Source organism: Aptenodytes patagonicus, chromosome 1 (genome assembly GCF_965638725.1).
Source record: "Aptenodytes patagonicus chromosome 1, bAptPat1.pri.cur, whole genome shotgun sequence".
Lineage (NCBI taxonomy): Eukaryota > Metazoa > Chordata > Aves > Sphenisciformes > Spheniscidae > Aptenodytes > Aptenodytes patagonicus.
Genome location: NC_134949.1, coordinates 125,647,934 through 125,664,515, shown reverse-complemented (window position 1 = coordinate 125,664,515; position 16,582 = coordinate 125,647,934). Strand labels below are relative to the sequence as shown.

At 43.0% G+C, this 16,582-nt stretch overlaps 1 protein-coding gene across 2 annotated transcripts in view; it reads left to right on the top strand.

Annotated features, from left to right (window-relative positions):
- Positions 1–16,582, top strand: part of DSCAM (DS cell adhesion molecule) — a 411,800-nt gene that overhangs the window by 326,175 nt on the left and 69,043 nt on the right. For both annotated transcript variants that reach the window (XM_076354240.1, XM_076354249.1), the window contains one exon: positions 788–921. In XM_076354240.1, coding sequence (XP_076210355.1) covers positions 788–921 — 134 coding nt within the window. The remainder of the gene's footprint in view (positions 1–787; positions 922–16,582) is intronic.

Sequence of the window (16,582 nt, the reverse complement as noted above, 5' to 3'; positions counted from 1 at the left end):
TGGGTCAAAAACTGGCTGGATGGCCGGGCCCAGAGAGTTGTGGTGAATGGAGTTACATCCAGTTGGCGGCCGGTCACGAGCGGGTTCCCCAGGGCTCAGTATGGGGGCCGGTCTTGTTCAATATCTTTATCAATGATCTGGATGAGGGGATCGAGTGCACCCTTAGTAAGTTTGCAGACGAGACCAAGTTGTGCGGGAGTGTTGATCTGCTCGAGGGTAGGAAGGCTCTGCAGAGGGACCTGGACAGGCTGGATCGATGGGCTGAGGCCAATTGTATGAGGTTCAGCAAGGCCAAGTGCCAGGTCCTGCACTTGGGTCACAACAACCCCATGCAGCGCTACAGGCTTGGGGAAGAGTGGCTGGAAAGCTGCCCAGCAGAAAAGGACCTGGGGGTGCTGGTTGACAGCCGGCTGAACATGAGCCAGCAGTGTGCCCAGGCGGCCAAGAAGGCCAATGGCATCCTGGCCTGTATCAGAAATAGTGGGGCCAGCAGGACTAGGGAAGTGATCGTGCCCCTGTACTCGGCACTGGTGAGGCCGCACCTCGAATACTGTGTTCAGTTTTGGGCCCCTCACTACAAGAAGGACGTTGAGGTGCTGAAGCGTGTCCAGAGAAGGGCAACGAGGCTGGTGAAGGGTTTGGGGAACAAGTCTTATGAGGAGCAGCTGAGGGAACTGGGGTTGTTTAGCCTGGAGAAGTTTAGCCTGCTTTTCCTTTTTGCTCCTCCATTACACTAGGATGACCGAGTGCCTGCCTTGGGCCACTCTAACACATCTTGTTTTTCCAGTTCCAGGTCCTCCTGCTGGTGTTAAAGCAGCTGCAGCTTCGGCCTCCACCATCTTTGTGTCCTGGCTCCCTCCCCTCAAGCTGAACGGCATCATTCGGAAATACACTGTCTTCTGCTCACACCCCTACCCCACAGTAAGTCCCGCAGGGCAACCGCAGACAGGCAGCACTGACCTGCGAGGCTGAAATTGTGTGTCTGCAGGTGCTCAGTGCTTGATGCTTTCCTTGCTGCTTCCTTTCCTGCCATTTGTTCTTTCCCCTAAGCAAGGGTGAAGGGGGATCCTAGGGCTACAGGGTGACTCAGAGTTGGTTTTGGTTTTTCCCACCTATAAAACTTTTGCAGTACTTAAGATTTGTTGCAGAGTGCTGACTTACAAATCATGTCAAAACTCACAATTGAAGTTGAGTATCTTTTAAGGCATGAGTTTTTTTAGAATTTACTCAGTGACCTTTTACAGGACTGGCTGCAAGCTATTTAGAGCCCTGTTGTAGCTGGAGGCGTGTATTTATATACCAAATTGCTGAATCTGATTTCTGTTTTCATCTAAGTTCCTACCTTTTCGGCTTGGGTATTCATGTGTGAAAGAGCATACTGACTTATGAACAAACATATTTGCTTGTGAATAAGCTTATTTGTGCCTGGAGTATTTGCCTACACTAGGTCGACGTGCTATTACTTACTGAGAAAGTGACAAGAGAAAAATAGAATTGCATATCAGGTATCTTTCTCTCTCTCTGAGTCACAAAGGAATCCACCTATCTTTAAACACAAGGGCCAATTGCTCTTTGTAAATACCCATGCATATTTATTTTAATATGCATTGAAAAAGTACTTATTTAGTTTTTATCCAAGGTTTTGATTTAGTTTTTAAGCAGGATTTCCCATCAAAGGTAGCATTGCAAGTTGCAAACTGTAATCTTAGTTTAATAGACAAGGAAAATATTGTTCCAGAAGTAGGAGCAGTTTGACAGGGAAATTTCCAAAAGTGCCTCAGGCTTGTTTTCAAAGCTGACTGAGAGAGAGGAAGGCCTGAGGATATGTCTGAATGGGACCCTGCGGGCAGGCACAGCCTCACCCAACCCACTCTTCCAGCAAGTGAACTAATTCTGCAGGTACTCAAGGGGAGACGGGGTAAAACACACGTGTCCATCAATGGCTATGCTTAAACTGGTCCACCCTGCTATAAGCAGGGTTTATTAGTCACCTCCAAAGCTAAGGGTTGGAGATCTTTGCTTCATTTATGTTTCAGGACTACTGACTCCTAACTCCATTAATTTAATAATTGTAGTCATGCAAACCAAACTATCTTGAGCATACCGTTTAAATGTAAACTAGCCAGAGATTTTTCCATCATGGTTCGTACATTTCTGTGGCACACAGTGGGTTAAAGAGGTCGGAGTTTACAGAACTGGACCTTGCCGTTAGGGCTCTGGTCCGAGCGGGCACCAAGCGCTTCTCTGGGGGGTTGGAGAGAACACCAGGTGGTGCTGCTGGCTCTTGCTAGTTACTTACCATGCACAAAGCTGCAGTGTTTCTTCCTGAGGCTTTGCTAGCAACAATTTTTTGTATGTTTACATCACCAGGAAAATAAACAACCTCGGCTAAAAATTTTGTTCTCTAATATGCAGTTCTTGCATATACAAAATTATTTTTTTAAGACTGCTTATTATATGGTTACCTTTCGGAGTGCCTCAGTGATGGATAATGACAAGAATAGTTACTCTTTTTGCTGGTCTTGGCCTGTACTGAATTTTACTGCTATATTTTTGTGATGTTCATTATGGCATGATGTGAGGGTATCACTGTATACCTTAGCCCGAGGTAGAGGCACTTGGAGGTGTTTGTGTTTTCTGATAATTGTTAATGTGTACATTTATAGTTATCCTGTTGTTACCTGTGTGCATGAAGGGGGTTGTGTGTACATATAAATATATATGTGTACATACACGTATGTGTACATATATGTGCAATATGTATCTATGAGGACAGTCCCTGTACCACTTCTCACTAGTGTTTTGCAGATCAGCATGAGTTGTGACTTACAGAGCAGGTCTTCTGTATCAGTCCTGTGTGGTGAGTGAGGCAGTGATCACACCCAGTGGTCAGTTTCCAGAAGCCAGGTTGGACATCTTTAAATAAATGCAAGAACTCAGGACACGTTTAATATAGGACACACTCCCCCAACTTTATTTCTAACAAAATGCTTTGTTATCTTTTATCCTTAAAAGGATTGTGAAATAAAAAGTTATTTTATTCAGAGCTAGCTTTGCAGTGAAACAAGTCTGCTGCAGAGGTGCTTGAATGATAACACTCCTGTGCAGATACGGTCTATATATCCCAAAGAAGTTCTTGTATGATTCACTGCTGGCAGAGACAAGTAGTTGACAGAGAAAGTGGTCTTAAATTAGGGTGAGGAGGGGAATAAACAGAAGACCTGTGTCTTTATCATCTCTTCTGCCACCATAAGTAGCAAGCGCTGTAGTTGGAGGTATAGAGCCATAAAAACTTCCATAACAGACTTCTTCCTTCAATCAAAGCCTTGGTTGCAAAATAACTTTGCTAAAAATCTGCCATTTAAGCAGAAAGGCAAACTCAATTTTTAAGCATCAGTGAGGAGAAAGAGAAAAGGATAGTGGTAAAGGTAAACTTATGGGAAGGCTATATTCTTTGCAGATTGCATGTTACAAGCAGTATGTGTGTGCTGAGAACAAGTCAATACAGTACACTTTAGACGCTTAGGCTAACAAGACAGTCCTTTACACAAGAACACTGCTTTGGTGTTTAAGTCACCAAGAGGAAAACAAATTAACTCTGTTTGTCATATTGTGCACATTTTTATTACAAAGCACAACCCTCATATGACCTTGAGATATTATAAGATGAAGATTTGCTGCCTCTTGCAGAGTCGAGTTTGCTTTGCAAGGGCAGAAGCTGTTAAAACTTCTGCTGCCCCTGTACAGAAGGATGCAGACATTTCCTTTTTAAATATTTTGAGTCCTAAGGACAGTATTTCCCTGGGATGTTTTAAGCCACAAATATAATTAATGTGTGAAAAATAAAAATTATTCTCCACTGCAATCTATTCTCTAGCCAAGATAAAGGGCAAGCAAGGATCCAATGTCATACTGTTTAATTGTTGTGCCTATACTATTTTATAGGTATTATTAGGCAGAATTTTCTCTTTTTTGTTCTGCAAATATAGAAAAAAATACAGAAATATGACTTAATGGGTCCTTCATTCTTCAAATATAAGAAACAAAACATACCAGAATTTAAGTTAAAATAATTATCCTCTGTGCTAACTTACAGCCCACATTCCCACAGTTCTTGACCCCACTTGACTCCTTGTAGGAGCTGGCTTCTCAAGACCACCTGTAATGGTCCCATATTGGCCAGCTTCCTTCTAAGTGTGCTTATCCCCAGCATACCAGCAGGACGCTCATCGCACTCATTCTGCCCGGGCCTCAGGGAAGCAACAGGCAGTGCTATCAGCTGCAGCACAGGCTGCCATCCCATCCTGTCAGGGTAGCTTTTCCCAATGGTGCCATAGACATTGCACATGGTTTGAATCCTAGCAAAGAAGCTAGGGTGGTTCGGCTTCTCCCTGGTTGTGGGGGGAGCTGCTTTAGGTGGCTGCTCCAGCACCTGCTGCCTTGGGTTGATTTGTATTGCCAGGACTTTTAAAAGGGCAAAAGAAAATGAGATTCAGGTCATTTCTGAAAAAAACTCCACCAACCTCTTGTTGCATTCAGGTCAGTACACTACATAAGGAGGAATCAATGGGATTAGATTAAATAAAATTTAGATGGCAGAAAGTGCCCGGAAAAGGTCATTGTGACACAAAGCATGCAATGGCTAGCCAGCCTGGGAAACTGTAATCTCAGAACATGTAAAAAGCAACACAGAAAGAAGGCAGCAGAACGAAGCTTAAGAAGCAGGATTTCCTGGTGCAGGAAGGGCTCAAAAAGCATTAGAACTGACAGGGAAAGCAGAGAGAGGTTAAGAACTGAAGACATATAGACCAACTATGTCATTTGGGTGTCAACAAACAGTATGGCATCACTCAATCAGAAATACACATATTAAAATCTATTTTGCTTTGTTGATTAGAAAAGTGCAGTAATTATTGTTGTTGCTGTTGGGGTTTTGTTGGGGCTGATCCATTGGTCAGTCATTCACTAATAGGAGCAAACATATTAAACAGGCTTATCCTGCTGTTTCCAGCAAAGCAGGTCATTAAATTGTGCATCAGTCTTCTGCTTTCTCCATGGGATGCCTGGAGATTAATGGAAAGGAGTCGTGTAAATACAACTGCACTATAAAAGGATAATAAATGGAGACCGCTCTCCTTCTTGGTGATTTTCCTTTTCAGGACATTGTCAGTTGGTTCTTGTCTTTGTTCCACTCATATTAAGATGTGGAATAAGATGACCTCGCTATCGCGCTCTGATTTCCTGACAGTGAAAGCTAAAAGCAGAAGTTGTTTGGGCAACTGTGCGTAGAAATTGTTCAGACGTGAAAGACATACAATACTGCCAATGGCCTAAAATGTCATAGGAGTTTTATTGGAGCCTTTCCCCTGTCTAACTTAGGAAACATCTTGGTGGCAATCTAATGTGTTTCTTTTTCTCGGAGAGTTGCACATTAGCTCTGCCAGTGTTTGATTTCAGTTGTTGTACACATATTTTGGCCAGCTGGATTCCCATTTTTAATCTTCCATAGAATAATACAATTTAGGTTGGAAGGTTCCTCTGGAGGTCGCCTAGTCTGACCCCCTTCTTAAAGCAAGTTTAATTACATCAGGTTGCTCAGGGACATGTCTAGTGAAGTCTTGAACACTTCCATGCATGGAGATCCCACAGTCCCTCTGGGTCCCAGTTCCAATATTTGACCATGGTCTCATGGTAATGTCTTTTCCCCCATTTGATCAGAATTTCCCATGTCAAAACTTTTCCCACCCTGCAGCTTCAAAAAAAGCTTGGCTCCATCTTTTCTGTATCATCTGATGAAGCAAATGTAGATGACAATAAAGTCTCTCCTGAGCCTTCTCTTCTTAAGACTGTGTCGTGGTTTAACCTCAGCCGGCAACTAAGCACCACCCAGCCGCTCACTCACTCCCCCCCAGTGGGATGGGGGAGAGAATGGGAAGGGTAAAAGTGAGAAAACTGGTGGGTTGAGATAAAGACAGTTTAATAGGTAAAGCAAAAGCTGCGCACGCAAGCGAAGCAAAACAAGGAATTCATTCACCACTTCCCATGGGCAGGCAGGTGTTCAGCCATCTCCAGGAAAGCAGGGCTCCATCACGCTTAATGGTTACTTGGGAAGACAAACGCCATCACTCCAAACATCCCCCCCTTCCTTCTTCTTCCCCCAGCTTTATATACTGAGCATGACGTCACATGGTATGCAATATCCCTTTGGCCAGTTTGGGTCAGCTGTCCTGGCTGTGCCCCCTCCCAGCTTCTTGTGCACCTCCAGCCTTCTCAGTCGGTAAAGCATGGGAAGCTGAAAAGTCCTTGACTAGTGTAAACTCTACCTAGCAACAACTAAAACATTGGTGTGTTATCAACATTGTTCTCACCCTAAATCCAAAACACAGCACTGTACCAGCTACTAGGAAGGACATTAACTCTATCCCTGCCAAAACCAGGACAGACTGACAGACATAGCTGGCTCAGTCTGTCCTTTTATGTATGCACTGTGCTCCAGCCTCCTGACCATCCCCTGACAGCCCTGTCCTGTACTTGCTCCAGTATGTCCATGGGTTTTTTGTACTGGAGAGCCCAAGACTGGACAAAGTACTGAGATGCAGTCTCACAAGTGCAGAGTAGAAGGGAAGGATCCCCTCCCGGACCTGCTGGCTACATTCATACGAATGTAGAGTTGCTAATACCAGACCTGCTTTTCTGCAGAGCTGCCTCTTGGACGGTCAGCCCTCAGGCTGTACTAGTGCACGGGGTTATTCTATCCCAGATGCAGGACTTTGTATGTGCTCTTTTTGAACTTTATGAGACTCTGGTCATCCCATTTCTCCAACCTGCCTAGGTCTCCCTGAACAACAGCCCTATATAAACAGCATATAAACTATTAACCCCAATTTCAGGCCATTCACAAACTTGCTGACAGTGCACTCTTGTTCTGTCTCTCAGGTCATTACTGAAGACATTAAACAGTATTGGTCCCAGAAAATGATCTCCGAGGGATACTACTAATTATTGGCTTGCAGCTGAACTTTGCACTATTGATCACAAGTCTGACCCCAGCAGTGCAGACAATTTTCCACCCATTTTATTGTTCACTTATTCAGCCCCTATTTCACAATCTGGTGATAACGAGACTGTGGAAGACTGGGTGAAAGGCTTTGCTAAAGCTGAGGTAAACAACATCCACCACCCTCCCCTTGTCCACAGTGCCAGTCACCTTGTCATAGAAAGCAATCAGGTTGGTCAAGCATGATTTACCTTTGGTAAGTCCATGTCAACTGTTCCTTCCTCTCCTTCATGTGTTTAAAAATGCCATCTAGTAGGATTTGCTCAATAACCATCTCATATTATTGAGACTAGGTTGGCCAGCCTGTAGTTACCTAGATCCTTCTTCTTGCCCTTCTTGAAGACGAGTGTGGCATTTGCCTTTTTCCAGTGATCAGAAGCCTCCCCTGATTGCCATTGCCTTTCAAATATAACCAAGAGTAGCCTCACAATGACATCAGCAACCTCCTTCAACACCCTCACATGTATCCTATCTGGTACCATGGGTTTCTGTATGTCTAATTAAGTGATTCTTAAGTGCTCCCTGATTCAGTCTCCCTCTACTATGAGTACAGCTTCACTCCCAAATACTCTTCAAGAATGTTCAGAGACCTGGAGGCCTGAGGGCAAAGCTTACCAGTGAAAACAGGCAAAAAAGGCATTGAGTACCTTAGCTCTTTCCAAATTCCTTTTCACTAAGTACCCTGCCTCATTGAGCAATGGGCCCAAACTCCCCTTAGCCTTCCTTTTGCTGCTGATGTACTTAAAGAAACCCTTATTGCTTTTGTCCTCCACAAAAAAATTTGTGTTTGAGTTCAATCAGGATCGACATGTTCATCCATGCTGGCCTTCTGTCATGCTTGCTCAACTTTTCATACATTGCAAAAGACCATTCTTTTGCTCTAAGGAGGTTGTCCTTGAAGATTAGCCAGCTGTCCTGATCCCCTTTGCCCTTTGGGACAGTTTCCCATGGGATCACTCCTCTCAGGATCTTGAGCTCCAGTCTTATGGTCACAACAACCAAAGTTGTCATAGACCTTCACATCTTCAACCAGTTTTTCCTTGTTTGTGGGCAACAGGTTCAACAGAGCATTTCCACTAGTCAGTTCATTGATCACCTCCATCAAGAAATGGTCTTCAGTACTCTCCTGAAATCTCCTATGTTGCTTGCTTCCAGTCTTATTGCCCTTCCAGCAGTTGTCAGTGTAGTAAAAGTTACACATGAGTACCAAGATGTGTGCTTGTGAGGTTTTCTTCAGCTACTTAAAGACGGGTTTATCTGCCTCCTCCTCTTGATCAGGAGGTCTGTAGCAGACACCTGCTACAACACTACGAGTACTGGTCTGTCCTCCAATCCTTACCCACAAGCTTTCTACTAGTCTGCCACCTGCACCGGGGCAGCACTCCATGCATTCAGGAAACTCCTTTACACAAAGTACAAGCCCTCCTTCATACCTTCCTACACATCTTTCTTGAAGAGACTGCATCCCTCCATTGCAGAACACCAGTCATGAGCCCTATCCTCCCATGTCACCATAATCCCAATGAGGTTGTAGCTCTGCAGCTACACACAGATTTCCAATTACTGTTCTCTAAGCTACATGCATTGGTGTACAGGCATTTGAGATGGATCCTAAATTGTGCTGCTTTTACAGGGGAAAAGGGAGATCCTTTTCTATAACATCTCCTAGACACGTCTGCTTTGCCCCTTTGTGCCCTTGCTTCTCTATTATGGTAGGTGTCCCCAACCACACCTAGTTTAAAGCCCTCATCACTAGGTTAGCAAGCCTTTTTGCAAAGGTGATCTTGCTGCACTTTGCCCGATATATCCCATCCCTACTCAGCAGCTCTCATTCCTTAAGGTCCTGCAGTCATAGAAGACAAATCCCTGCTAGAGCGACCCTGCAGCATCAATTGACTCACTTCTGCTGAAGCCTTCTCCTTCATCAGAAGGTTTGAGGAGACACCACCTGGGCTGCCCTGCTCTTTACTCTCATCTCTGGAACTCTGTTGTGACTCTTGATATGGTTCACATTGCCCCTTCCAGTGTTGGTGCCCACGTGGAAAAGCAGCAAGGGAAAATAGTCCAAGGGCTGTATAAGCCTTGGCAATATCTCCACATATCTCAAATCTTAAAGCCTGCCAAGCAAAAAGTTCCAAGATATTAGATTACGTTGGCAGATCAGTGCCTCCATCCCCTGCAGGAGGGAGTTTCCAATAACTGTCACATGCCTTTTTCCTTTTGTGCAGACAGTAGGTTAAGGCTCTGATGCATCCTCTGATGGGTCTTGTTCATCCTCACCAGTGGCCAGGGCATTATACATATTCTGAATTTGCAGATCTGCAAGTGGAGCAGGACTCTTTTTTCCTGTTGTCAGAAGTCACAACTTCCAACCTTCTAATATCCCGACTGCCACCTTCCACTACGTGTTTGAGCATGTTCTCCTGCTGTCCTTCCTTCTTTGTGTTGTGTGACTCAGGTTCTCATCACCACATGCAGTCTTGAGCAGAGTTGCTGGGCCCCTCTGCATACCTGCTGTGATAACGGATGTGGCAATGGCTCTACCAGTCAGCAGCTCTCTGGCTTCCCCCATTCCTGAATGGGTCCCTTCTTGGAAGACTATGAGCCCACCCAAGCTTTCCCCATCCCAGAACTCATCAGTTAGCTTGTGAGCACTGTTATTGCCACATGCTCCTGCTGCCCACACCACCCCTACAGCAAAGGGAAGTGTGGCACAAGTGTCTGCCGCTCTGGGGGACGTTTTTATTGATGCAGCGTGTTCCTGTCTAAGCAGAGTGGATTGGCTTCTGCATAGTTGACAATGGAGATTTTGCAAAGGTGTGTATATCTGTTTAGCTCTATGTGTGTGTGCAGTGTATGGTTTCTCCATCAGAAAAGCTGTATTACCCAAACTGTAATCATTACTGCTTTCTTCTGAAAAGCTGTCTGTGCTGCCTGAAGTTATTGTTGGGTTCTCTTGGGCATGACGTTCGATAAACCTTTGTTAATACCAAACCCATAACTGTTCAGCACATTACAGGAGGGATTGTGATTCTTAAATTTGAATTCTCTTGCTTTTGATTAAATGCTTCATATCCATCTTAGTTTTCTGAGTGCTCAGTAGTCATATCTCTGCCAGACTTTTAAGGCTTTTTCTGTTTGACATCAAATCTCTTACTGTACAGTATGAAGTAAATTTCCACGGAGCAGTGATACCTCCATGAAGCTGCTCCCCAAAGCCCCTGAACCAAACTGTGATCAACTCCACAGTAAAACTCTATTTGAGGAAGACTTCAGATTGCATTTCACTTTCCAACACGAGTACCCAAAGACTGGCAATTATGACAAGAATCTTGCAAAGCATCCAGGTACAAATTTAAAAAACTACTTTTCTGATAAGAAGAACCAGTTTATTCTCCGGTCTTGAATCCTGGCAATAGTTTTGAAATGTTAGTTGATCAAACTGTTGCTAGTTGTGGGATTCTACTAAGAGATATGATTTCTCCCTTAAACCCTCCTTGACTGAGGTCCCGAATGACCAGAAGCCTGAGGACTGGAAGGAGAAGAAATTCCAGAGCAAGATGCTGTTGAACCAGATGAATGGAGTGAGAACTTCCTGCAAAGATCCTAGATGATGCTGTCATGATAAGAGTATTAGCTGAATTAGCTGGATGACAAACCAGAACACATAGCAGAGCCCAATGCTGAAATAGGGGTGATGAATAGGAGTTATCTCATAGTGCAAACCCTACAGTCAGCCCCAGGTACCTGGCAGTGACCTGTATCTGAAAGAATCCTTGAAAACTGTAATCTACAATTCTGGACTTCTCCAAAGGATTTAGAAAAATACAAAAGCTGAAAGCCCAGCAAAGATTCATCTTGGCCTGGAAATATTTCTGTGAAACTGTTGGGTTTGGAAGATGGGGGAGATGAACAGATGTGAAGTAATGATGGAGAAGAAGGAAACAATCTTATATTTGGCCAAAACCCAAGTCAATTTACTTGAAAACGTAATTGATATTGGAAACAGAATAACATCTGGGACTGTTTGGGGCAGACGGTTACTGATCTTTTTGGTATACTTATTTTTCTGTGAAAAACATACTCTTAAGCCTGTTAGACTTCTATATTTGTTTCATTTTCTTGCTTTTGGTTTAAACCCACTAAAAGGAAAAAAAATTACATGGTTTAACCTGCTGTCAAATTAAACAACGGGCGTATGATGTCTGCACAAGACACCATTCCCATGTACATTCTGTCTGCTCAGTCCTGTGATAGGACAACCAGCAGCAGCAGCAGCAACAGTAGCAACAGTACCAGCTAGGCTATTCATCTGTTTCTCACATCTCTATGCACCTTTTTCTGTCAATCTGTAAAGCACCATATTGAGGGAAAAACTATAGTCAGATTCCCCAGTGAGGGTGTATTACAGTGGGGTTTTTTTCTGTTCAGTAGAAAAAGTGACATGAATCAGATTCTTTCTCCAGGTTTCCTTCCTCTCTTCCGCAGATGCATAGACTGCAGCCTCCCAACTCTAGTCACATAATTTTCAAAAGGTCCCAGTGGAAAACACTTAGGCCAAATATTTTGATTTCTTATGAGGTCCTATATGTTTGAGATACATTCCCCAATACAAACACATGCAGAATCTTCCAGAAAACACCTGGAGCATATTTTTTGCAATGTATTACTGATATCCTATCAAAAGCATACACAGGAGACTCTGCGGGTTGCCCTGTGAAAGAAGAGAGTGTCATCTCTGCTCTATCTCTGTAACTTGTGGACTCAGTGTGGGATTTGGTTCACCTGACTTCATACATCTCAAAGAGAGATACCTATGCTGATTCGGGGGTCATCAAGGCTTTCCTTTCATTAAAGGAAAGAAGCTAGATGTCTGGGAGAATCTGGATGAATCTTCTTCCAAAAGCTTCCCTTCTCTTTGTTTACTCTAGAGAAAGTATACCTGGTTATCTTAAACCAGATGATATATATCTTAAACTAGATGATATGAAAATATATACAATTATCTTAAACTAGATCTTTAAAGAACCATAATTAGCTGACATAAATTCCCAGCATCCAGATATTTTCCACACAATTCTTTCAGGCAGACACAAGTCTTGTCTTGATTTTGCATAGGATCTGTCCAAATTCTAACTCAATGTGAGGTGGCTTTGCATCATACTTTCTGACCCCGAGTTCCTCTCCAGTTTATAGACTTGAATAAAAGGCATGGAAAATAAATAGAGCAAAAGCAATTATAAGCCAGAAGTGATTTGTTATTACACACTGTAGAGGCTTCAGTGATTAAAGGGATGCTGAAAGTCTCTTTTAAAGAGGGGAGAGGTAGCTGGCAGAAGTTGGCTAAGTAGATAAAGTTACTGTTGAATGGAAGCTTATTTAGAGTCAGCAGAGTCTGTAAGGTTGAATTTAAAATATATGTTCATTGATTTGTGTACTACAAGCAGTATTTATCACTGTGTCTATACAGTAATTTTTACAGCATGAAGATATTTATGTTTATTAATTCTTGTTCTTTATATAGCATAGAACTAGTGTATAATTTTTGGGTTATTTTAAAAACTTATTTTGAATGGTATTTAAAATGTCTTTTTTAATATATCACATGTAGGATAGCTTTGTTATCAGCTCCCAAACATAGCACGTTCATTCTTTTAATTGCTTTGTCAACTTTACATTTTTTGCCTATCTTATTTTTGTCATGGAGCAGATCTCAGGGGAGGTGTGATGGAGCATAAATTAAATCTGGTGCTATTTCATACAATATTTAAAAGGTCTCCTTGCAAAGCCCTACTAAAACAAATTTGATATTGATTTTTTCATAAAACTCTGATCTTGTCTTACTACCTAGTCTCACATACAGGTATATCGATATAGTCTAACAATAAGACCTTGGTGTCATAGAATCATAGAATAGTTTGGGTTGGAAGGGACCTCTAAAGGTCATCTAGTCCAACCCCCCTGCCGTGGGCAGGGACATCTTCAACTAGATCAGGTTGCTCAGAGCCCCGTCCAACCTGACCTGGAATGTTTCCAGGGATGGGGCATCCACCACCTCTCTGGGCAACCTGTGCCAGTGCTTCACCACCCACAGCGTAAAAAATTTCTTCCTCATATCTAGTCTAAATCTACCCCCCTTTAGTTTAAAGCCATTCCCCCTTGTCCTGTCACAACAGGCCCTGCTAAAAAGTTTGCTGCCATCTTTTTTATAAGCCCCCTTTAAGTACTGATAGGCTGCAATAAGGTCTCCCCGAAGCCTTCTCTTCTCTAGGCTGAACAACCCCAACTCTCTCAGCCTTTCTTCAGAGGAGAGGTGTTCCATCCCCCTGATCATTTTTGTGGCCCCTTTCTGGACCCGCTCCAACAGGTCTGCGTCTTTCTTCTGCTGAGGGCTCCAGAGCTGGACACAGTCCTCCAGGTGGGGTCTCACCAGAGCAGAGCAGAGGGGCAGTGTCAGTTGCAGTGTATTTCAGCAGGTTTGAATTCATCCCATTCCCTTCTGTATCATATAGGGGACAGAGCATTTGGGACCAGATGGTGTCATACAATTTGTGAGTTGACTGAAATGCTCTGAACAAACCTGGCAATTTCTTGGGGCCACCAAAGGGGGCAGCAGAATTCCTGGCAGCGCAGAAGGTGGCCTCCTGACCTTCCTGTGGTCACCAGCCCATGACACCACATGCTGATTCCCTGATCATGAGCCCCAGGAGGCTGATGGACTGAATTCCTGGAAATGGGTTTGCAAGATTTTCCTGCAGGTGGGAAGGCAGGGAGCTGCCTCTGTTGTTTCCAAAATTTCCATCTTGCACTTTCTAACATTTCAGTTCCGCATTTAAGGGGGGGGAAAAAAAAAAGAAAGATTAAATTTTATATAGAAGCTGCATTCTGTTTTGTGCACAGCTTCTGTTTACAACAGTTATCTTCAATAATGCTGAGTGAAAAACAGATGCCATGTTTAAAAACATGAGCCAAAATAGCAAGACCTGAACAGAAGCCGTTATATGACCAAAGTGGTACCCAAAACCTTATTGAAAACTGTGATCCAGGATTGGTGGTTATTTGCAGCTCTGACTGTCTGTCCATCTGTGAAAGGAAGCAAGGCAAAAGCCAGCAGTCCTGCAGAAAAGTACTAATCCATGACCTCAGGCAGAGTTTCACATCTTTAGGGAGTTCATTGAGAGGGCACATCAGTGGTCTGTCTACTCTGTTCAGGGATGCAGAAATTGAAGTTCATTCTCTATAAATACAGTAATGTATTGATTTCATATTAACCCAATTTGCTTCCAGGTAGAAACAACTTGTCATAGCCCCCATTACTGGATAACTTGTCAGTCCAAGAGACTCTAAAATGTCATTTCCAGGAGCAACAAAGGCCTGAGGTAGAGCAGGGTAGACAATTCTGTGGTGGTGGTGTGCAAACAGATGGAGAGCTTTGTGTTTTGACCATGTAGAACTAAAAACTTACTTTAATTATGGATGAGACTCAGTGCTCGTTGTAGGCCTCATTTGTACTGCTGATTAAACAAGGTCCAAGGAGCAGCACCTGGCCCCAAGAGTCTGTGATGTTGACTGACATCTCTCTACACTGCTTAGCACTAGCCCCTCTAAAGCAGATTTGTTTTGAAGAGAGCTATTTAGAGTAGTACAAAACTGAGCTAGAGATCAAGTTAAAAAGTGGTGTGGATCATCGGGTGCAGTGCTCAACACAATCCCTGGTTCTCTCTCATTTAGCAGTGGAGATAAGCCCAGAGGATGCATGTTTATTGAGAGAAACCTAGCTAGGCAAACATGGTTTCACTGAGACAGCTCAAGCTAGATGTAAAACTGATTGTTGTTCCGTGGGAGGCTATGAAAGCAGTGGTTTGTTGTTGTGGGCAGGAGGGAGCAGCATAGGTATCTCTCCCGAGTCCACTTTTGTTCAGTGGTTCCATTAGTGACCTGGATAATGAAATAGCAAGAGTGCCTATTAAATTTGCAGGAGATATAAGGCTGGGAGGGACTGCAAGTACACTGGAGACAGAACTAGAATTCAGACAGATCTTGATGAACTGGGAAATTGGTCTGGAAAATATTAGATAAAATTTAGTATGTGTAACTGCAAGAAAATGGGTACTATGAATAACCAACGACAAAAGTACTGGGTAGAGAGCAATTGGATAGATTCTTCAGGAGAGGATTTTGAGGTTATTGTGCGTCCCAAGATGAACATTAGCTACCTTTATAATCCTGTTGTGAAAAGCCAAATGCCATACCCTGGGATTGTTGAATACAGGTTTGGAAATTGTATTTGAGAAGGCTATGGACCAACGTTAGAGAGTCCAAAGGGTAACAGCAGATATTATTAGAGAAACTGTTATAGAAAATGTGATTTCTGGGCAATATTGAAAGCCTCAGGATGATTAAGTTGTAAAAAGATAAGGGTACTGGTGGGGAAAGGAATGATAAAACTTCATGTAGATTAAAGACTGGTGCAAAGTTGAAGGTGGTAATCTATTCCCCATGTTCCTAATAGACTGGAAAAGAAACTATGGGCTTAAACTGCAGCAGGAAACTCAAGCTAGATTTCAAGAAAGCTTTCTAAGAGTAAGATTAGTTAAGCAATTGAATTGGTCTTGCAGCCTAGGGAGTTGCAAATCCCCATTTATTATAAGTCTTCAAAATCAGGTTGGACAAACATCTGTCTGAAATTGTGCAGATATAGTTGAACCTGGTTTAAAGAAGAAGGATAGACTTGGGTGAACTCTCAGGGTCCTTCCAGCCTTGTTTTCAGATGATGTTATGGCCATATTTTATACCTAAATTCATAGTGAAAACACACATGCCACTCTAGGCAGTATATATATGTATATTTACTTTTCAAGATGAGGCAGCCAATATACAGGTAACCAACTTGTATATGCTCTTGCTTCACAACACACACCACAAATCTGGCACGTTTCTTGCTTTTCAGTCCTGTCCTTAAAGTCTCCATATGGCTTTCTCAGTTCACGTCCAAGTTTCCTTGCAACTTGTAGAGAATGAGGAGATAGAGATCCTCAGTTCTTACATCCAACCTATCTTACATCAGAAGTTGTGTAGATGCAGTTGTAGGCAAGGTGCAGGCTGGCTTTGACTGAATAATCTTCCAGTCCACAGTAAATGCTACCTGTTACCTCCCTGCTTGCGAATCTCCCTGGTTGCTTGGAAAACTGTTACGAACATATTTTTCTTCTAAAGCACCCTTTTGAAGTTTTCCCAGACTGGGTTAAAAAACACAACAAACAAACAAACTAAACAAAAAACCAGCCAGAGGTTCAGAGTTTATGCACATTACCTATCTAATTGCTTTCTAAAGGAGTCAGAAATGCCAGGAGATGGCATACTGCTTCAAAGGGTACAAAGCAATGTACACCAATAGAGTTGAAATTGCATCAGAGGAAAATGATGTTCCCTGCAGTGGCTGTTCCTCAGCATCTCTTGCTGTTGCCCGATTTGAGAAGTAGATTGACTGCACCCTGATAAAGGACTTTGATTTCTTTTTATTCT